The 21,991-nt window shown below is 44.7% G+C and overlaps 1 protein-coding gene across 1 annotated transcript in view; it reads left to right on the top strand.

The window, feature by feature from the left end:
- The window catches only part of col4a5 (collagen, type IV, alpha 5 (Alport syndrome)), a 260,823-nt gene that overhangs the window by 225,460 nt on the left and 13,372 nt on the right, over nucleotides 1–21,991 (top strand). Inside the window, exons 44-49 of the mRNA XM_078547577.1 lie at nucleotides 6,045–6,178; nucleotides 9,207–9,279; nucleotides 12,049–12,120; nucleotides 14,480–14,605; nucleotides 14,778–14,876; nucleotides 20,529–20,741. Coding sequence (XP_078403703.1) covers nucleotides 6,045–6,178; nucleotides 9,207–9,279; nucleotides 12,049–12,120; nucleotides 14,480–14,605; nucleotides 14,778–14,876; nucleotides 20,529–20,741 — 717 coding nt within the window. The remainder of the gene's footprint in view (nucleotides 1–6,044; nucleotides 6,179–9,206; nucleotides 9,280–12,048; nucleotides 12,121–14,479; nucleotides 14,606–14,777; nucleotides 14,877–20,528; nucleotides 20,742–21,991) is intronic.

Here is a 21,991-nt window from a genome sequence, read left to right as displayed (position 1 = left end):
GGACCCAAAGAACTGATTTTCCTTGAGAACTCCTGTTCTTTAAACAGGCTTAATGTCAGAAACATAGGCCTTGACTTAATGGACAGAAGAAGGCCTAGTTGGGTGAGGTATACGGGATCAAGCAACCCGACCCCAGCCACTTCCATTTATAATTCTACAGACGTGAACAAGGCTGTTCATCTGGCCCGCTGTTCAGCAGGAGTCTGCAGAAATTCATTTAAATGAGGCTGCACCATTAAGATTGGCTGAGCTTCCAGGTCCCCACACCCACCCTGTTAGTGGCAGGGCCATAATGTTCTATATTAGGCATCAGAAGCGAATGCTATACCACCTGTTGTATATCTTTGATCCTGAGACCTTTTATCATGGAGGGACCACAGCAGCATGGCTGCTCTTGCCAAGCTCTATTTCATGAAATATATCATAGCAGATGCCCCGACTCCAGAAAATTCATCTTGTATAGCCTGCACAATCAAAATAAGTGCTTTCCTTCAAAGAAATGAAACCCGCCCCTAAATGCATCTTATCCTTAACCCCAATCATAACCTGTTAAGATTTTACTCCAAAGGCATGTTTATTTATCAACACTGGCAGCATGAACACAGATGGGAATAGCAACAAGGTCAGTGGGAGAGTCTATAAGATAGGATGCTTTGACAGTGACAAGACCATCAGTAGATGCAGTAAGACAGATGGAATCAGCAGCAAAAAGGTACTGGCAGTGTTGGTAGATGAGTGTTTGGGGGGGTGATACATTGGAAGGTTGGCAAGGGAGACAAAATGCTGATAGAAAGTTAAAGGTAGCAATGGGAAACCACTGACCTGGGGCCACTGGGCAGCCTGTCAGAAGAACCAGGAAAGAAACCTGCAGAAAAAAGCCTGTTTGCAATCTCATGAGATACAATTTCCAATTTAAATTAAAGTCAACATTGGACAGGGTGTGAAACAAGTGGCCAGTCTGATCCTGAGAGTTTCCCATTGGGCAATTTCTCTTCCATCCCACCCCTGCCTGCTGTTTGATTCCCACATTAGTCTGGGTTTTGCCAGCAGTTGGAGTGCTCCAAGCAGTTGGACTCAGTGCCTTGGGTTAGTGAGGGGGAGAACTGGCCAGCAACTGTTTGCCGTAGGTTTAGGCTTGGTGATTCCCTATTTGAGGCTCACACATAAGTAAAGGGCACTTTGATGAGATACCAGAGGGAACCATACCTTGATGAGCAGTCATGCTTTTAGGAACAGAGACCAAGGTGGGAGGGGGGGAAGTGAAGAAAACCAAGCCTGGTGGGAGCTTGATGCTGGTGCTAATAATTAAATTTGTTTGTTAACCATAACACTGACTTATAAATATTGGCCTGGAGACTGGGGATACACTGCTCTTTTTCAAAATAGCGCTATTGGATCTTTTATGTCCAACTGAGAGGACAGGGGAGGCCTTGGTATAACGTCTCATCCAAAAGATGTCACTTCCAACAGTGCAGCATTCCCTAGATACTGGACTAAGTGTCAGCCTAGATTTTCCGCTCTGGTCTGGCTCAATGGTGAGTGTGCTACCACTGAGCCTCAATAAACACTTCACTAACACCATCCTGATCCAACCAATAACTGGTACAAAGATGACAGCATAATAAGGATACATGAAACTGAGCCTCTGTTTTGACAGGTGCTGACATAGACCATCAGTCCCATTCATGCTGACATTCTGTGCAGCTGGTTCATTGTCCATAAAAGTAGAACTTGCTGTCGATGATAATTTACAAAAGTTGCAAATTCCTCATCCCGCCTCTTTAATAGAGGCACTAATCTGTTTAGAATATACAGGAATGCAATTGTTAAAGTAGTATAAAGAGGAATTTGACTTCAGTGTTTGTATAACATTGTCAACAGTAAGTTGCATTGTATAAAATTGCTTTATATGGAGGTTAACGAGAAGAATAATTGAATTTTAGTCCCAAAATTTTAAACTCGAACACAAGAGGTAGGAGCAGTAGTAGACCATTTGGCCCATTCAGTACAATCATGGCTGATCTTGGGCTTCAACTCCACTTCCCTGCCCACTTTCCATATCCCTTGATTCCCTGAGAGACCAAAACTCTGCCTATCTCAGACTTAAATATATTCAACAAGGTTTTAAAGTTATTTGGCATACCTGTTTTTATTTCTAATTTTAATTCAAATGTTTATATTATGTATTACTCTCGGTTGCTATAATACTATAAGCTAGTGTTTCAGAAATACTTTTTTGCATGCTTTTTAAAAATTTTGACTAAAACTAAAAAGTTAGTTAATCAGCTCTGTGATTTTTATAGACTAACCTTGTTTAATCCTTTCCTGCTCAAAGCAGTCTTTGTATTTTTTTAAATTCTCTTTGGGGGAAAAAACTGTGGACATTTATAACCTTCTGGGTGTGGAAAGGTTAAACTGTTTCTGTCATAGTAACTGAAGCAAAAATGTTACTCTGTGTGCTTAAAACCTAGAGGATTTTTGCTTTTGAAAAAGTTCTGTAACAGGCTTGTGAAGCTTCTAACCAGCATTCTCGTTCTTTACTCTGCGGTGTGACTGACCCATCTAACGATGACCCTGGATTTTACTAAACTTTGATTCTTCCCAGGTCCTGAAGGTTAGATTCTTAACTCTGTAAGCTGTTACTACTGGCATGCTGTGGGCACTTTGGGGATGGTGGAATTAATCATGTAACACTTGGGGAAGTAACAGAATATATTGCGTACCATGAAGAGAGTCATGATTTATGAACTGGAAGTGTTGAAATATTCATTTATTAAAGCAACAACATTCTTTAATTGGTGATGGTAGAATCATTAATATTGCAATACTGCCACACTTTATTTGCCAATTAAAAATACATCTTTTTAATACATATGAAATGGTGAAGGATTCCTGCAAACTTGTCAGGGCTAACATTTTGAACCAGTTGGGCAAAGCATCTTTAGCTGGGTGTTCTCAGCCACCCTGATTTCTCTTCCCCGGGCAATAGAGATGGACGTCAACAGACTCAGTATTGTTTCTGTCACTCCATTAGCCTTGGAAGAGATGGAACAGGCTGAGGTACATTAGATCAACAGACATCTTTTCCCATCGGGAGAAGAACCCGTAAGAGGGTTAACGGGGCATGTTTAGCTCTCAACTCAATCCTTTGAATGATTAACCCTTTTACACATTTACTTATGACATATACACAAGCCCCTACCTCTACCTCTTTCAACCTGTGTATGCTTTTCACAGGAATGACCTGTGTTTTGATGTTTCTGATCAAAAGGTAACTTGTTTCTCTATGTGAAATGGATTGCTTTAATTCTGTTTGACTTCTTCTTGGAGGATATTTGTGGGAGAAGTCAAGCCGTACAATTTGGAGAAGAGTAAATTGTAATTCACACTATTCAGCAAAGGCTACAGGCTGTCCTGTAAGCTCCAGTGGTGAAGCTTGTACCTATGATTTTTTTTTAGTACCTGTGCAGATTTGTTATAGACATTACTGTTTGATTGATGAGCTTGCCAGGAGATGAGAGTTTTTGGCTCAGATTATAATTATGTTCTTTACAAGTAAACAGCTCGTCCACATATCCTGTTCTGTTTCATTATTGAGTGCTTAAAACAAAGAAAAGCTGAAATATGTGTGGTTTATCTCATTAGCTCTGAAACTTCTGTTAAAATATTTCCCCCTTCATTTATCTTCCCTTCACCCTCTGCCTTCCCCCTCCCCTAGCACAAGCTGACATACTGTTTCATAGATACTGACAGCTCTCCAGTACTTACCTGAAGAACCATTCTTCATGTGTGTATCCAGACATTGTCAACAGACTGCGCAACTGTAGTGGGCATCACAGCCCAGCTCAATTTTATACTCATCCACTGTCCACACACATGCACTTTCCTACAGGGATCACGGAATAAAAATCATAGAGTGTGATCATGGACTTAATGTTGGCGTTTAGCACCTTACAGCTGTTTTAAGTTCCCAAGGCTTGAAAGATGAGAAAACACTATTCCTTTACTGATGGATTTCGAACCTATCAGGGAGCAGCCTTTACCACATGTATTCTTTTCAGTGTTAAGTTGCTGGAACATTCTTTTCCTGCTCTGTGTTCTTTTTGTTACCCCAGCCGATCTCCCTTGTGTACCATGTTCAGAGAAGGAAAACTTTTCTGAAGCAGGGATTATACTGAAGATAATGGAATCTTTCTAAAGATGTATTATGGTCCAAAAAAGGAGGAAAAAACAGCGAAAAAGAGAGACAAGCAGAAGATTGGAGTGAGAGAGAGCACCAGGGGTTGTGTTGCGTTTGGGGGGTGGGGGTGGGGGTGGGGGAGGGCTGGGTGGAGGAAGGGAAAGAAAGAATGTGATGGCCAAATGAGAGAGAAAAGGGGAGGGGTAGAAAGAGAGAGAAAGGGCAATAAAAAAGTCAGTCATTGGCGGAGTGGAGAAATGGAGAGGTTGAAGACTGCGAAAAAGAGAAGGATGATGGAGAACAGAGGATTGGGTGCTCGCATAGTCTAGCTTTTTTATGTACGATGACTTGACATTAATGCATAAATATACGCAGCCCACTTTGGGAGACCTCACCTCTAGCTCCCTTGGCTGGAGAGTCCAGAACACAGGGTCACAGCCTCAGAATAAGAGTCGACCATTTAGGACTGAGATGAGGAGATATTTCTTCACTCAAAGGGTTGTGAATCTTTGGAATTCTCTACCCTACAGAGCTGCGGATACTCATCGTTGAGGATATTCAAGGCAAGAGATCAATAAAATTTTGGGTACTTAGGGGAATTAATGGATTTGGGGGATATGAAGGAAGGTGAGGTTGAGGTAGAAAATCAGCTATTATTTTATTTATATTGGAGCAGGCTCAAAAGACCAAATGCTGACATTTCTTATGTTAATTTTGGAAATCCCTGCTCAGTAGTGTGAGGCTGTTGATTTTTTCTTCAGTTGTGATTGCACTGCTTGCTTTCAACATAAAGTGAGTAAGAAAAGCAAGACCATGCTGTGGGTTAGATTTGTTTTTTTTTTCAGCTGATACTGTAGCTGCACTTCATTCACCTGGAGCAGCTGCCATTTACACTTCCTGACAAGTTCATGTTTATAATTTCACTTTTACCTTAATATGTACACCCTTTTTCATGCAGGTCTATTTCTGTTCCCATAAGAAGTCAATAGTTGAGCAAGTTTGGCATTTAAGAACAAGGCCCTGTCCATTGCAAAACGAACACATACAATTATGTAACTCTCCAAGTTTTGATCCCTTGATTTGATTGGGACATCTAGAGATTGGTTTAAAAAAAACCAAAGACAAGATAAGGAGATTTTCCTTTTTACACAGTGAGTTGTTATGACCTGAAATGCACAACCTGAAAGGGTAGTAGAATCAGATTCAATAGCAACTTTCAAAAGGGAATTGGATAACTAGTTGAAGGAGAAAGTTTTGCAGTGCTCTGGGCAAAGGGCACTAATGGGAACAACTGGATAGTTCTTTCAAAGAGTCAGCATAGGCACAGACAGTGGGCTGAACAGCCTTTACTGTGCTATATCATTCCATGATTCTCTATGGTCCGTTGAGGAGTAATAGTTGACCTCAGCAGCCTGGGGTCTGGAGACAAAAAGCCACCCAGGATTCCAGTTCCTTTTCATTATGCAATGATCCATGCTGAAAAATGGATGCCAAGTGAAAAAAGAATCATACTTGGGTCTTAATCCCGCCCCCTGTACTGACTTTAGGTTGGCATGTGAAGGATAGCCTCTTGGGCAAGTGAGTGGAGGACTGCTGATGTCCATTCAGGAGAGATGGGAGAATATTAGGAAAAAAATCGTACCCTATGCAATTAGTTTATAGTTCCTGCGTGATGGACTTGGCTTTTGGTGGATGTACTCTGTACATAACCTTTGTTTCTCTTGCACCCAATTTTTAGGAACTATACACAATAACTGCAGGTTATAATTGAATAAAATAACTCCAATCTGTAGCCTGTGCCAAACTTTGTTAATTCTGTTAATGTAGCCATATTAAAATTTAATGAAATTTTTATGGTTTAAAGGCCCACCAGGTCCAATTGGTCAACGAGGTCCTCCAGGATTTGGGGGCATCAAAGGTGAAAAAGGCAATCCTGGTCTTCCAGGGTCACCAGGATTTCCTGGATCTAAAGGAGAAATCGGACCATCAGGAATACCGGTAAGTGAAGAATCTAGAGTCTGTGATATACATATGTTCATAATCAAGATAATTGTACCTTGTGTAAGTTTCTCTTGCTCCAGCCCTTGGTCCCAAATCCTGGTGATTCATTTAAAAAAATGATTGACAGCACTGTTGAACAGAGAATGAACCATAGCATTGTAACGAAGCATCTGAGTAAGGAAAAATTGCCAAGCCGATGAAGAGCGGGATTGTTAAATTGAAGAACGGGCCAGGTGATCTATTCCTTTCCATTGGGCTAGGTGGGAAGGTAAATCATTTCCTGCACCTGGGAGTGCAACATTTGGATGTGGAAAAACATAAAAATCTGACTTTGTACATTGCTGCACCAGTGCCTGAGGGGAAACCACAGTGTGTCCATGGTACTTCACAAGTTGGCCTCCCAATCTTCAGTCATGGTACCAAATGAAAGAAAAAGACTTCTACCACAGGAAGGGACAGAACGTCAGAGGGCCAGTTATCGCAGGCCAAACATAAATTTGTGGTACTGTGAACAGACATCATGAAATTAGTGAAGAGAAGTAAAGGAGTTTGAAGAACTTGCCCATTGGAGAAATTGTTGAATGTTCTTTGCAAGCTTGCTTTTGGCAAGAAAAAAACATATCCTAACTATATTCCGTACTGCTGTATGCCAGTAAGGCCAAGGTTTTTCCCTTGTTGGGCGGGCTTGGTGGGGGCGGTCAGGAAGCTGACTGGCGCCCGTGACTGGGGCCAGACCACGATTTCATGCTGGCGGGCCAATTAAGGTTAATTAACGCTGTTTTGGGGGGAGGGGGGGGAGGGGGAGGAGGGCGAGCGCTCAAGTTCGTGCATGTGTGCAAGTGCACGCAGGGAAAGTTCCCTGAGTCACAGAACTTCCTCAGGGAGATGAAGAATTTTGAAAATTAAAATTAAAGATTTTTGAAACGTTAAAAAACATGTCCCCTCATGTGACTCTGTCATAAGAGCAGGGACATGTTATTAATGAAATGTTTAAATTTTTATTTTATTTTTATTTGCTGTTGGAGACCTCACCCTGCCCATGGATGAGGTTTCCTGAAAAATGCAAAGGTCACTTGGCCTTTTCACCTGCCCACCAACCGTAAGGTTGGACTGGCAGCGAAAAATTTAATTCAGTTATAACTTTAATGGTCTTAATAGGCCTTTTAATTGTTGGGAGGGGGCTGCCGAGTCCCACGTGTGCCCGCCGACTGAAATATCACGCGAGTGCGCGATAACATCAGGGCAATCGCCCGACGTCATTTTACGCTTGTTCGGGTCAGGCGTGCACCCGCCCGCCGAGGTAAAAATTCTGGCCTAAGTGTGGCATTTCCATTTAATTAACTTTCATGCAGAAGATTTAATTTAGTAAAGGGGGAAAGCTGATCAGTGCAACCAAAAGCTAAAGGGGATCGTAATTGATACGTGCCATTTCCTCAAGTGTTGAATGGACCGTAAAACATACCTATTTTGAGGTAGAATGGCCTGAATCCAATCTGTGCAGGCGTTAGTCCCACCAATAACTTCATGGGGCCTGTTTTTTTTTATAGACATCCAAACAGGCATCAGGCACCTTGCACAGGTTGGTGAGCAGCATAAGATCTGTTTTAGGATGCCTTACTGAAATTGGGCTGCAGGTGCTGGTGAAGTACTGATAATCAAATAAATGCAACTTCTGAATTCCATCAATGTAGACATCTAGGCCAGAACTTTGTCCCAGCAACGGGCCTGAAAACCAGGGGAAACCTTGCCTCGATCATTTGTGGGACACCCCAGCCGCATTTCTCGGCTGTCCGAAAACTAATTAGTTGTTGCAGAGCTCCCATCCTTTAAAAGGACAGGTACCCGCCTCCAAGAGCTTCCAGCCAACTGGAGGGCCAGCAGCTCAGCTGTCTCAGCAGAGTCAACGGCAGCAGTGGCCAGTGCTGGGACTACGCCTAGCATAGAGGACACTGTGGGAGCAGGCTGTCCTTCAAACCAAGTAATTGGGGTCTGGGGGCGCTGCGGCCAGTCAGACAAGACTCAGTGAGAGGTGGGGTACTGGTGAGGGTGGGCAGGTTGGCATATCGGTGGCCATTGTTGCTGGGGCCTCCCTCCACGGGCCACAGAGTGCCTGAGTAGGAAGCATCCCTCCACCGAGCCCACAGGGAGGCTCCTTCAGTACGGCACTGAAGTGTCAGCCTCGATTATGTACTTAGGTCTCTGAAGTGGGATTCAAATCCACAGCCTTCTGATTCAGAGGCATGCGAGCTACCACTGAACTGCGGCTAACCTCAACTTTATCCTGAATCATTTAATTGGCCCAGATCTGAAATATAACAGGAATATTCTTACTGAATATTGAACATACTGAATAATTGTGCTGGTTGGTAAGTGTGCAGTGAAAAGATGTAAAGAATTTTCAGTAGATTAGGAGCATATTGGAATTGGGGATCTGGATAAGTAGGCTTATGGGGGTAATTTTATGTCTGTGTTCTGAGGGAGGCCTCGGCCAGCAGGAGCACGAATGGGGAAGTTGGGTACATATTGCCTTTGATTTTGTAGAAAATCATAGCCAGTGCACACCACAGCAACTAGGTCATAAAATGGTTCCTTAATAGGCAGGACTAGCAGTGTTTTTTTGATAAAGGTGCACATTATTGATTGGAACCGATGCAAAACACTATGGATGTTGGAAATCTGAAACATTAGCACAAAATGCTGGAAACTCTCAGTAGGTTAGGCAGCATCTATGGATGCCAGGGTCCACCATCCCCACATGACAGAGGGCTCAGCCACTGCTAATAAAATCCCAGCGGCAGTGGGAAGAGGTCCTTATTTGGCCACTTAGGGTGGCTCAGTTAACCTCTGGACAGAAGGGCCATCCTTCACCTTCCCCGCAGCTGGTAAAATGCCATGACGGAGGGAAGAGATTGGGCACTCCATCTCTCCCCCCCTCAATTTGCCATGTTATGCACCCCCAACTTCCTAGCCCATAGTAACTACATATCCTTTCCCTTTTAAAAACTGTTTGTTGTCTTCCTTTCAGGGTAGCCCAGGACAACCAGGCTTCAATGGACAGAAAGGAGACCCAGGTTTACCAGGTCTTCCAGGATTTCCAGGTAAGAGAGAAGACACTAGAGTCTTTTCTGTGATTACTTGGGGCAGAATCTTTAGGCCCCAATGGGGCTTCCAGGCCCCCTGAGGTGTTGGGGAATAGGGGCGTTGAATGGAGGTTTCCCCTACCCCCGAATGTGGTGGCCAGGCTGCTGATGGCTTTTTTTAATTTTAAAATTAAAATAATCGTTTTGTTGAAATGTAGGAAAAACAGCAGCCAATTTGCACACAGCAAGGTCCCACAAACAGCAATAAGTCAAATAACCACATAATCTGATTTAGTCATGTTGGTTGAAGGATAAATATTAGCAAGGACACTATGGAGAGCTTCCCTGCTCTCCTTCAAAATAGTGCAGTGGGATCTTTTACATTCACCTGTGAGAGTAGACAGGGCTTTGGTCTTATCTGAGAGATAGCACCTCTGACAGTGCAACACTCCTTCAGTACTGTATTGAAGCGTCAGCCTAGATTATGGGCAGAATTTTGCCCTCGTTGAGCGGGCGCAGTGGGTGAGCCCAGGAGCGATTGCAAAGCCAATCGCCGCCCGCGATTGGACCCTGGCATGGGTTTCACGCTACTGGCCAATCAACGGCCAGCCAGCGTGAAACGCGAGCTGCAGTGCTTAGCGCTGCCGGGCTGGGACCAGGGTGGGGTGAGGCACAGAGGTGCCTCAGGGAGCTAAAGATATTTATCAATATAAATAAAGAATTCTAAAATAATGAAAACATGGCCCCTCATGGACTCTATCACATGAGCAGGGACGTGTAAAATATGAATGCAAAAAGTTTTTATTCCCACCCATGGATGAGGTTTCACCAAAAATGCAAAAGCCACTTGGCCTTTTCACCCACCCATCAACCAAACAGTTGGACAAGGCAGCGAAAAATTCCAAATAATTAGTTGATTAAGGGCCTCAATAGGCCACTTAATTATCGACAGGCGTGCTGCCAACTCCCTCGCGCGCCCACCAACCGAAATATCGCGCGAGTGCACGATGATGTCGGGACGCTTGCCTAACATCATCGTGCATCATTTTACGCTCATTCAGGTCAGGCGTGCACCCACCCAACAAAAGCAATGTTTTGTCCTATGCACTTAAGTGCCTGAAGTGGGATTCAAATCCACAGCCTTCTGATTCAGAGGCCATGCGAGCTACCACTGAACTGCGGCTAACCTCAACTTTATCCTGAATCATTTAATTGGTCCAGATCTGAAATGTAACAGGAATATTCTTACTGAATGTTGAACAAAAAAAACCAGTTTGTTTAAGAAGTGTAAGGCTCTTCGTGCTGGTTGGTAAGTGTGCAGTCAAAAGATGTAAAGAATTTTCAGTAGATTAGGAGCATATTAGAATTGGGGCTCTGGATAAGTAGGCTTATGGGGGTAATTTTATGTCTGTGTTCTGAGGGAGGCCTTGGCCAGCAGGAGCACGATTGGGGAAGTTGGGTACGTATTGCCTTTGATTTTGTGGAAAATCATAGCCAGTGCACGCCTAAATTTCAAGTATGTGCTCCCACAGCCACCAGCTCATAAAATGGCTCCTTAATAGGCAGGGCTAGCAGTGTCTTTTTGATAAACGTGCACATTATTGATTGGAACCGATGCAAAACACTGTGGATGTTGGAAATCGCAAACAGCAGAAAATGCTGAAAACTCTCAGTAGGATAGGCAGCATCTGTGGAGAGAGAAACACAGTTAATGGAGAGAATTTAATGCCCCCCGTGGTGAGTTTGGTGGTGGGGGCATTTATCCAGGTGGGAGGGTGGCGGATAGGGACCCCACTGCTGATTGAGGCCCTTGATTAGGCAGTTAATGCCCACTTAAGGACCTGATCCTGCCTCAGTTGGTATTCACCCAGCCGTGGGTGGGGCAGTAGCCACGTGGCGTGTTGGAAAAGCAAACCTTTTGTGTTGCTTGTGGGCTCCGCAGAGTGGAGAGGGGGAGGGGATCCCTCATTCAGTGGCACTCTGTGCCTTATCAAGGGACCCTGCAACAGGCTGAGAGCCAATCCCCCTGCCCTTGCCGCTGATCCCATCGCTACCCCACCACGACTTCCACTCCACCACACCCCTCCCGCCATCACTCACCTGTGCCTGGATCCATGGGCGATCCTAGGCCTCATGTGGGCGAAGTACAGGTGGCAGCCACCATCCCCGCCCTGTGCCCACTCACTTCCCTCACCCCGAGTCCACTGAGCAATAAAGAGCTGCTGGTCTCCGATTGGCCGGCAGTTCTCAGCAGGCAGGACTTGATGGACACTTAATTCGGTAGGCCTTCCCAAAAAGAGGCGCTGCTTTCCAGCTGGCAGGTGAAACCCCTCATCGCCTCCATTAAATACCTCCCAATGTTTCAGGTCACTGACCTTTCCTCAGAACTGATGGACCTGAGGCATTAACTCTTGTTTCTTCCTCCATAGTTGTTGCCTGACCCTCTGAGTGGCATGTTCTGTTTTTATTTTATATTATTGAATGGACCTGGTTCTCAAAATAAAACAAAATGGTGGTTGAATAAAGACAGTCGCCCAGAAGGTTCGCAGGACTAGACCTGCTAGACTTTGATGATCATGGTTGAGAGGAATTTTTATCTGCTCCGAGAATCATAAAGAGGTGTAGTAGTGAACTCGAGCACTAACAACATTGGGCCACTTCACAGTAACTGGCTCTTGAGTTACCACTTGTTAATACTGTGTGTATTTATACACAATTCATGATTTATTAATTAAATATTGGCTTTCATCAGAAGACTATCCATCCAGGTTCTCATTTGCTTCACAGGAATGAAAGGATCTCCTGGGCCTTCTGGCCTTAAAGGTCCACCAGGTGAACTAGGACCACCCGGTACTCAAGGTAGGTTTTAATTAGTTTGACTATATTCAGATTGCGTTTTCTTGTTTTGCCCAAGAGAAATATACATGCCTTCTACAGTTGTGGAAATGAAACTGTTTTATTTTTGTCAATGTTTGAGAGAGATGGCGGGAAAAGAGAACCAGTGAACTCTGCACATAAAAGTTGCCTAACTAAGCCACCACCTTGGGGGTTATTTTCACTGTGTGCAGGGCTGCAAGCAGGTGGTCGCGGATCAGTATCTGCTACACAGCACGTCAACTTTCCTTCCCATTCGGCCTGTGACCACAAACTAAAAGCTTTCGATGGGATGAAGACCTGGAGGATTCTGCAACCAATGAGGGCTTTGCTCTGCTGGGTCACCAGCCTGGCAGCACAGTTGAAAATGATCCCCACCATCTCCTTCAAGGCCAAGTGCTTGGAGTGAGGTCTATTAACTCCAGGTCGCAGTGTTTGAAACCCATTCACAGGCCTCACAATTAAATCCTGTTTTAAACTTGTCTAATATGGGGAAGTGTTGGGCGTTGCAGGTCTGAGGGCAGACTTTCCTCCAACTATGCTTGCCTCTTGCCAGAGACAGATGATTAAAATGGTGCACTGTATTGTGTTTCAGTGAAAGTAAAGTTGGCATAAAAATGATTTTCCTCTCCTCTCTTGCCTGTAAGAATGTGCAGTAAACTATACTTCAGGGGAATAACTTTCCAAGGCCACTCTCCCAATGCAAAGTTTGGCCCACCACCATCACAAGTTGGGATGTTTAAGCTAAGATCACTCTGAACATTTTGGGAACACTTGCTAAATCAAAGATGCTCTAAGGGAGAGCTGGAGAGTGTGAATTTCCACAGAAGATTTTGTTTTCCTTCATTTCTGACTTAATCTCTGGAAAAACAGTATAAACTGTGGTGGACAAGTGGAGAACCCTGTTGGAAATTCACCACCATAATATCTCAGGAAACAATGATAGCCGGATCCTGGAACATTGTGGGCGCTAGAACTCCACAATCAAAACAGAAAACTCTCGAAAGTCAGGCAGGACCTATGGAGAGAGAAACTAAGGGGAGAGTTTTAACAGCCAAATATGGGTGGTTTGGGATCAGGGCAGATGTTAAAATTTTAAAAATCTGAAACCCAACCTCAATCCGCCCAGTTCTGAACTTAATGGTAGCGAAACAAGGGGCAGACAGTCAGCCTGCTATCAGGAGGCGGGTTGGCAATTTTGCGATTTCAGTGAAGCTGGTAGCCTCTGATTTAAGCTTTACAGCACTGCTTGTGGGCCAGAAGGAGCTGGAGTGTTTCCCTCAGCTCTCCCCCAAGTTCTGCCCATATATAAAACCTCCCCCCCCTCCGAGTGACAAAGCTGCTGGGGTTGGGGATCAGACCCCTCCACCGCCACCAAATTGAAGCTACCCGCTCCGAAATGCTCCCCACCCATCCAGACTGACTTCCGGGTCGGGAGCCCAACAAGTGCAAAAGGTGCGCACTGCGGAGTTTGAACTTCACAGAAACCCAGTGTCCCTGGTTTCATGTCTGAAACTTCTGAAATACTTTCACAAAAGTTTTTCAGAGGATCTGGAATTTAAGTGAAACTGAATCTGGGGTAAAATTATTCCTTCACTGCTTGAGCATTTCCTTTTAGGGAGCCTGTCTGATTTTCGTTTTATTGTTTGCATCTATAAAGGACACAAAAATCACTTCATCAGATTACTACCCATGCAGTGAAGAAGAAAATCTTCCTCCCTTCCATAAGTTTTAACACAAGACCCTGAACACCACACTGACAGCATTGTCTTACACACTCTCTCTCTCTCTCTCTCACTCTCACTCAGGACAGCCCACACACACACACACACACACACACACTGGCCCAACCCCCAAGCTCAGAGACATTCATGTATTGAGGGTGAGTGAAAAATTCGTTCATGGTGCAGCTGAGGCACCCCCCTCAAATGAGGGCCAGGGAGAGACACAAAAGGCGGCTTGTCGCAGAGGCATTCAAAATGCTTGTCTGTCAACTTGGCAAAATGAAAAGAGTATTCCATCCATTGCCCTGACCCAGCGCAGCAGGTCAAAACAGCTGCTCATCTCCACCTTCTCAAGAGTAGCTTGGGATGGACAATAAATGTTGGTCTTGCCAGTGACGCCCACAACCCAAGAATGAATATATTTTAAAAATCTCCATTTTGAATTCAAAAATTCACTAATTGAGTAAGGACACTATGATTAATGACATTGCATGCTGGAAGCAGTGGAGTATTATGAATAGCAAAACACTGAAAGCTACCCACAGTTAAGGATCATAACATGACTGAAAATGTTCTTGTTTTGGACTTACTCGTTTTAACCTACAGTGTTTGGTTTCCAGGTCCACGTGGTTTACCTGGACAAACAGAGTTTCTAACTATTAAAGGAGAACCGGGTTTTCCAGGACCACAAGGTCAGCCAGGCCTTAAAGGATCACCTGGTACACCTGGTCTGCCAGGGCCTCCAGGTAAGACATCACCAAATTGTACAAAGAGATCTTTTGTATGCTGGCACGTGCACACCCATGACTACAATTGCACTCCCTCATCGGGTAGGGGTCCATGCCAGAATCACTGTTAATCAGTTATCGTATTCAAAAAGTTTACAATCCTTTTATTAATGTATTTTCTCTTTTCCAGGTCCAGTCGGGCCACCTGGTGACCTAGGTCAAGATGGCCTCCCTGGGTTTAATGGACCAAATGGACAGAAGGGAGATAGAGGTACTTCAGGCAATCCAGGTAAGAACTGAAAGCATAATCACTTCACTTGATGTGTTAAGGGGAAAGCTAGACTCTTCTCCCTTCACCTTTCAGGTGTAATTTTGCAGGCTTTTCAACCCAGAGATGAGCAGGCTACCTACTTTCATTCCTATGTCAGCGCTGCCTTGATGATTACAATAGTTATGGAGATTTGTCAATTTTTATCCTTCCACCTCCCACTAAAACAGAGAAACACCAGTTATCTACTTAATGTCTTCCCAAGATGACATAGCTGAGGCATTGAGTCATTGTGTGGAGATCAGGATTATCGGTCTGTTATCTACCTATTGAATCCAATCAGTTAGAAAACATAGAAAATAGAAGCAGGAGTAGGTCATTCGGCTTTCAGTATGTTCATGCCTGATCCTCTATTTCAACGCCATACTCCCACTCTCTAAATTTTCATTCCCTGACCAGGAATCAAACCCGGGCCGCAGCAGTGAAAGCGCCGAATCCTAACCACTAGACCACCAGGGAATTGTGCTTCTGTGCTGCACTTCTCATCCAAATCTTCTCCCTGGTTTCCCACTTGTGAGCATTTATGTAGTTGCATGCCACAAATAACCATTCTGTCCGTATGAAGTTTCCAAACATGCGCATGTTGGCAGGTGTCACTGGAATCAGGAGCAGGGACCCAGCTCCTGTTCAGACCCCCCGGGCAGAATTTTCTGCCTGTCGGGCGGGCGGGCCCAACCCAATCTCCGGTGGGCGGGGAGCCGATCCCCGCCAGCGAAGCAGGACACACCACCATTTTATGTGGGCGGGCCAATTAAGGCCTGCCCAGCATGACGTCTGGCGGGAAGCGCTATGCGCTCCCTGTGCGGGTGGGTGGGGATTCCCTAAAAGTGAGACTGCGCTTCTTCGCGCATGTACACGAAAGAGCGCACATCTCCCTGAGGCAAAATGCAGCCTCAGGGAGCTCGCCTGGATATTAAAAATAGAAAAAGAAAATCCCTTACATGTCCCCCTCATGTGACAATGTCACGTTCATAATTTACAGAATAACTTTATTAAAATTTTTAAAACCCTGCATTAAACCTCATCCTGCCGCTGGATGAGGTTTCATGTTTTCTCTATTTGCCATCGGGGCTCCTGGCCTGCCCGCCAACCTTAAGGTTGGACGGGCAGGTCCTTTAATTGTTTTAATGATCCTGTCAATGGCCTCAATTGGCCATTGACAGGTTGGCGGGCCCGCAGCTGATTTTGCTGCGCCCCCACCTTCCTGAAAATTTAAATGGGGCGGGGTGACACCGGGAGTTCCGCCCAACATCATCCCGCGTCATTTTACGCGTCGGTGAGTGGGCCCCGCCCCCTGCTCACCGACGGTAAAATTCTGCCCCCGAGTCCACTGGGTCGTTTTAACCCAGGTCAGTTCAACTACTTCTATACAAACCAAAAAAACAAAGCCCTGCATTTATATAATGCCTTTTACAACCTCATGACTTCCCAAAGTGCCAAAGCTTCTCGGACCACGATCAAATCTGGGATCCAAATGCCACACTATTTGGTACACTTACCTACAAAGACAATAAGACAAGGCAACCCAATTATTCTAAAGCTTAAGAATTCTCAGTAATATATAACCTGTAAGGTACTGAAATCCAATTTTATTATGCATATTGCAGCCTGGAAATTATTGACAGTTTCAACTTTGACAAGGAAACAAAATAGGGAGTAGTGTGCTGACTGCTCAGTACACACCCCACCCAATGTTCCTTTCCATTGGAAAGGGAAATCAGATGTGGTGCACAATGGGTGACAGAACCAGCAACATCTCTTTTATATCCTGGTTGAACTTGAATTTTATCCCGACCGTTTTCTTTGTTCTTCCATGGAGTGTGAGTGTCCATGTCAAAGCCAGCATTTGTTGCCCATCCCTAATTGCCCTTGAAGTAAGTGGCTTGCTGGGCCATTTCAGAGGGCAATTAAGAGTCAACCACATTGCTGTGGGTCAGGAGTTACATGTAGGATGGCAGATTTCCTTCCCTAAAAAGGCATTAGTGAGCCAGATGGGTTTTTACAACAATTGATGATAGTTGACATGAGACTAGCTTTATGTTCCAGATGTTTTAATTGAATTTAAATTCCACCAGCTGCATTAGGGTGGGCCTCTGGATTATAAATCCAGTGACATTACCACTACGTCACCAGTGTGTCATAGATATTTTTGTAAAAGCCTGCACTTTTTAGTGAGGCATTGGGACCAGTTCTGGGGAAGGTGGGACCTATACAAGCCAGGTGGTCGACACCTGAACAGGACTGGGACGAATATGCTCGCAGGGAGATTTGCTAGTGCTCTTGGGGTTGGTTTAGATTGGCGGGGGGGTGGGAAACTGAGGGCAAATTCAGAGCAGGGGACGGGAGATGGAGAATTAGTGAGTGACTCTGAATGACAGAAGCAGCACAAGTTAAAAAGTGTGCACCACAGGAATGTGGCAGTGTTAGAAGGAATAAATGTGAATGCAAGGAGCATAGTAAATAAAGCCAATGAGCTGAGGGCACAGATAGATACATGGCAGCGTGATATCATTGCTATAACGGAAACTTGGCTTAAGGAGGGGAAAAAATGGCAGCTCAGCATCCCTGGATATAGAGTTTTCAGGCAGGATAGGGAAGGGGATAAAAAAGATGGGTGTGTAGCATTATTGGTTAAAGAATCAATTACAGCTGTGAGGCGGGATGCTATACTAAATGAAGCATCAAATAAGGCCATATGGTTTGAGCTCAGAAATAAAAAAGGGTCAGCTACACTTCTAGGAGTGTACTATACGCCCCCAAGTAGTGGAAGAGAGTTAGAAGAGCATATATGTAGGCAGATTTCTGAGTGCAAAAACAATAGGGCAGTAATCGTTGGGGACTTCAACTATCCTAATATCATTGGGGTATGAACAGTGTGAAGGGCACAGAGGGCGCAAAATTCTTGAGAACTTTTTTAGCCAGCATGTAACAAGTCCAATGAGAGGGGGCATAATTCTGGATTTGGTGTTAGGAAATGAAGCTCGGCAAGTGGATGAAGTAGCAGTGGGGGACCATATTGGAGATAGTGACCATAATATAGTTAGATTTAGCATCATTATGAAAAAGGACAAAGAACAGGAGTAAAAGTTCTAAATTGGGGTAAGACAAATTTCACAAAGCTGAGAGGTGAGCTGGGGGAGAGTGGACTGGATACAGCTATTAGAAGGAAAAATTGTGTCAAATTGGTGGGAGGCATTCAAAGGCAAGATTCTATGGGCACAGTGTAGACATGTCCCCACAAAGAAAAAGGGTGGTACTGCCAAATCTAGAGCCCCCTGGTTATCTAGATGCATACAGGCCAAGATAAAGCAGAAAAGGAAGGCTTATGGCAGTCCCAAAAGACTTAATTCTGTAAAAAGCCTAGACGAGTATAGAAAGTACAAGAGTGAAGTAAAAATGGAAATTAGGAAAGCAAACAGAGGATATGAAAAAACATTGGCAGGTAAAATCAAAGAAAATCCTAAGATGTTTTACCGGTACATTAAGAGCAGGAGAATAACTAAGGAAAAGGTAGAACCTATCAGAGATGTACATGGCAACTTGTGCATTAATGCAGAAGATGTGAGCAGGGTTCTCAATGAGTACTTTGTCTCTGTCTTCACTAAGGAGAGGGATGTTGCAGATATTCTAGCTAAAGAGGAGGAGTGTGAAATATTAGAAACAATAAACATAGTGAGAGAGGAAGTACTGGAGGGACTGGCATCTTTGAAGGTGGATAAATCACCGGGGCCAGATAGAATGTATCCCTGGCTGTTGAAGAAAGCCAGGGAGGAAATAGCTGATGCTTTGTAGATCATTTTCCAATCCTCACTAGATACAAGCAAGGTCATGGAGGATTGGAGGACTGCGAACCTTGTACCATTATTTAAAAAGGGTGTGAGGGATAGGCCAGAAAATTATAGGCTGGTCAGTCTGACTTCAGTGGTGGGCAAATTATTGGAAACAATTCTGAGAGACAGGATAAACTGTCACTTAGAAAGGCACAGATTGATCATGGATAGTCAACATGGTTTTGTTAGGGGAAGATCGTGATTTACTAACTTAATAGAATGTTTTGAGGAAGTGACCAGGAGGGTTGATGAGGGTAGTCCGGTGGAAGTTGTCTACATGGATTTCAGTAAGGCATTTGACAAGATCCCACATGGCAGACTGGTCAGCAAAATGGGATCTCATGGGACACAGGAGAAGGTGGCAGGTTGGATCCAAAATTGGCTCAGTGACAGGGAACAAAGGGTAATGGTCGATGGATGTTTTTGCGAATAGAAAACGGTTTCCAGTGGTATTCCACAGGGCTCAGTGTTGGGGCCCTTGCTGTTTGTTGTATATATTAATGATTTAGACTTAAATGTGGGAGGCATGATTGGGAAATTTGCAGATGACACAAAAATTGGCCTAGTAGTTGATAATGAAGAGGATAGCTGTCGACTCCAGAATGATATCAATATTTGATTGAGTGGGCGGAGAAGTGGCAAATGGAATTCAATCCGGAAAAGTGTGAGTTAATGCATTTGTGGAGGGCAAACAAAGTAAGGGAATATTCAATAAACAGGAAATTATTGAGAGGGGTTGAGAAAGTGAGAGACCTTGGAGTGCATGTCCACAGGTCCTTGAAGGTGGAAGGACAGGTGCACAAGGTGATCAAGAAAGCATATGGAATGCTTTCCTTTATTGGGCAAGGTGTTGAATACAAAAAAGGGGTGTAATGATGGAACTGTATAAAATGCTGGTTAGGCCGCAGCTGGAATTTTGTGTACAGTTCTGGTCACCACATGACAGGAAGGACATAATTGCTCTGGAGGGAGTGCAAAGGAGATTTACAGGAATGTTGCCAGGGATTGAAAATTGCAGCTATGAAGAGAGGTTGGATAGGTTAGGGTTATTTTCCTTAGGACAGAGGAGGCTAAGGGGTGACCTACCTGAGGTGTACAAAATTATGAGGTGCCTAAATAGGGTAGACAGGAAAGACTTGTTTCCCCTAACTAAGGGGTCAGTTACCAGGGGGCATAGATTTAAAGTGATTGTTGGTAGAAGGATTGGAGGAGACATGAGGAAAAGCTTTTTCAACCAGAGGGTGGTGGGTGTCTAGAATTCACTGCCTAAGTTGGTGGTTGAGGCTGAAATGCTCAACTCATTTAAAAGGATCTGCATCTGAAGCACTGTAACCTGTGAGGCTATGGACCAGGTGCTGGAAAGTGGGATTAAAATGAGCGGCTAGTTTCTTTTTTCTCTTTTTGGCCGCTCAGACACGATGAGCTGGAAGGCCTCTTTCTGCACCATAATTGTTCTATCTTATCCTTCGCTTTACTAATGTTGTGTTAGTAACTCACTCAAGCTAATGTAGCTGATCTGACACAAAAACAGAAAATGCTGGAAAAACTCAGCAGGTCTGGCAGCATCCGTGGAGAGAGAAACAGAGTTAACGTTTCGAGTCCGTATGATCATTCGATCCTGAAGAAGGGTCATATGGACTCGAAACGTTAACTCTATTTCTCTCTCCACGGATGCTGTTAGACCTGCTGAGTTTTTCCAGCATTTTCTGTTTTTGTTTCAGATTTCCAGCATCCGCAGTATTTTACTTTTATCGTAGCTGATCTAACTATGTTCTTTGAACAGGTGAGAGGGGTTTTCCAGGCCCACCTGGCCCAGATGGTACCCCTGGAGTGCCCGGGCCTCCTGGATTTGCTTCTGTAGCTCACGGATTCTTGATTACTCGACACAGTCAGTCAACAGAAGTACCATCCTGTCCTGCTGGAACTTCTATCATCTATGATGGGTTCTCTCTGCTTTATGTGCAAGGAAATGAGAGAGCACATGGTCAAGATTTGGGTAAGAATTATCCCTGATTGTTGGGGTGTCGGAATAATGCAATGAATGGATGTTATCACATTCTGTTAATTCTTCAATATAGCTACACATTTAGCATTCCCAGTGCGTTCCTTAAAAAAGCAGTGTGCTAAACAAAAACCACTTACCTATAAGAAAACATGTAATAAGGGTGGATTATGTACCTGACCTGTAATTTTTACATTAAAAACTATTGACTGCCTTGAACCCAAAAATCCTCTTACAAACCATTACTAACTTTTAATAGCTTACTAACTCTTTCTACTTACCTCCAGCTCACTGCTTCCCGCCTCCAGCTCGCCACTTCCTGCTTCCTTAACCTTCCTGCTCACCACTTCCCTCCCTGACCCTCCCACTTGCTGCTTCCCTCCCCCAGTCCTCCCATTCGCTGTCCTCCTGCCCAATCCTGCTCACCACCTCAATCCCTTCCCTTCTGCTTCCTTCTCAGACCCTCCTGCTTTCCACATCCCACCCCCAACCCTCCTGCTCCCCTCTTCTCCCGACCCTCCCACTCCCTGTGCCCCTCTCCTGAACGCTTCCCGTTTCCCAATCGCCTCCCCGCTCGCCGACCCTCTTCCAAGCCCTCTCTGTGAGCAAAAGAGACGGGTGGCGAGTGGAAGGGAGCAAGAGGGCCGGGATGAGGGAAGGAGCGAGAGAGGCTGTGAGTGGGAAGGAGGGCGCAGGGGGCGGGTAGCAGCGAGTGGGAGAGTGCATGGAGGAAGCGATGAGCTGGAGGGCTGGGAAGGGAAGGGGTGAGCGGGGGGGTCGAAGGAGGAAGCGGTGAGTCGGAGGGAAGGGGCAAGCAGGAGTATCGGGATTGGAGCGGTGAATGGAGGGATCTGGGAAGGAAGCAGCAAGCGGGAGGTTTGGAATTGGTGGGGGGGAATGAGCTGGAGGGTCGGGATTGTGGGGATGATCAGGAATGTTGGAGAGGAAAAGAGGTGGCTAAGTGGCTAGTTTGAGCACGTGCAGTAATTGCACTAAAAAATGGAGGCAGCACTACATGGGAAACATCCCTAATTTACAAACAACACTGAAGTGAAAACACACTGTAAGAACGTGGTTTAAACAGGAGGTACCTTACTTGTCGGTTACTTTTGCATATTTTTAATTACAAGATTTATCATTGGTATAGTAAAAACCACAGTCAGGCCAAAGATAAAACCATCACATCAAATACATTTCTGTTTAAATCCATCTAACGGAATCTGAGGAGACTGTCTCAAATAAGA

This window comes from Cetorhinus maximus, chromosome 8 (assembly GCF_964194155.1).
Source record: "Cetorhinus maximus chromosome 8, sCetMax3.hap1.1, whole genome shotgun sequence".
Taxonomy (NCBI): domain Eukaryota; kingdom Metazoa; phylum Chordata; class Chondrichthyes; order Lamniformes; family Cetorhinidae; genus Cetorhinus; species Cetorhinus maximus.
The sequence above is the reverse complement of the archived record's forward strand: the minus strand, read 5'-3'. Positions and strand labels throughout refer to the sequence as shown.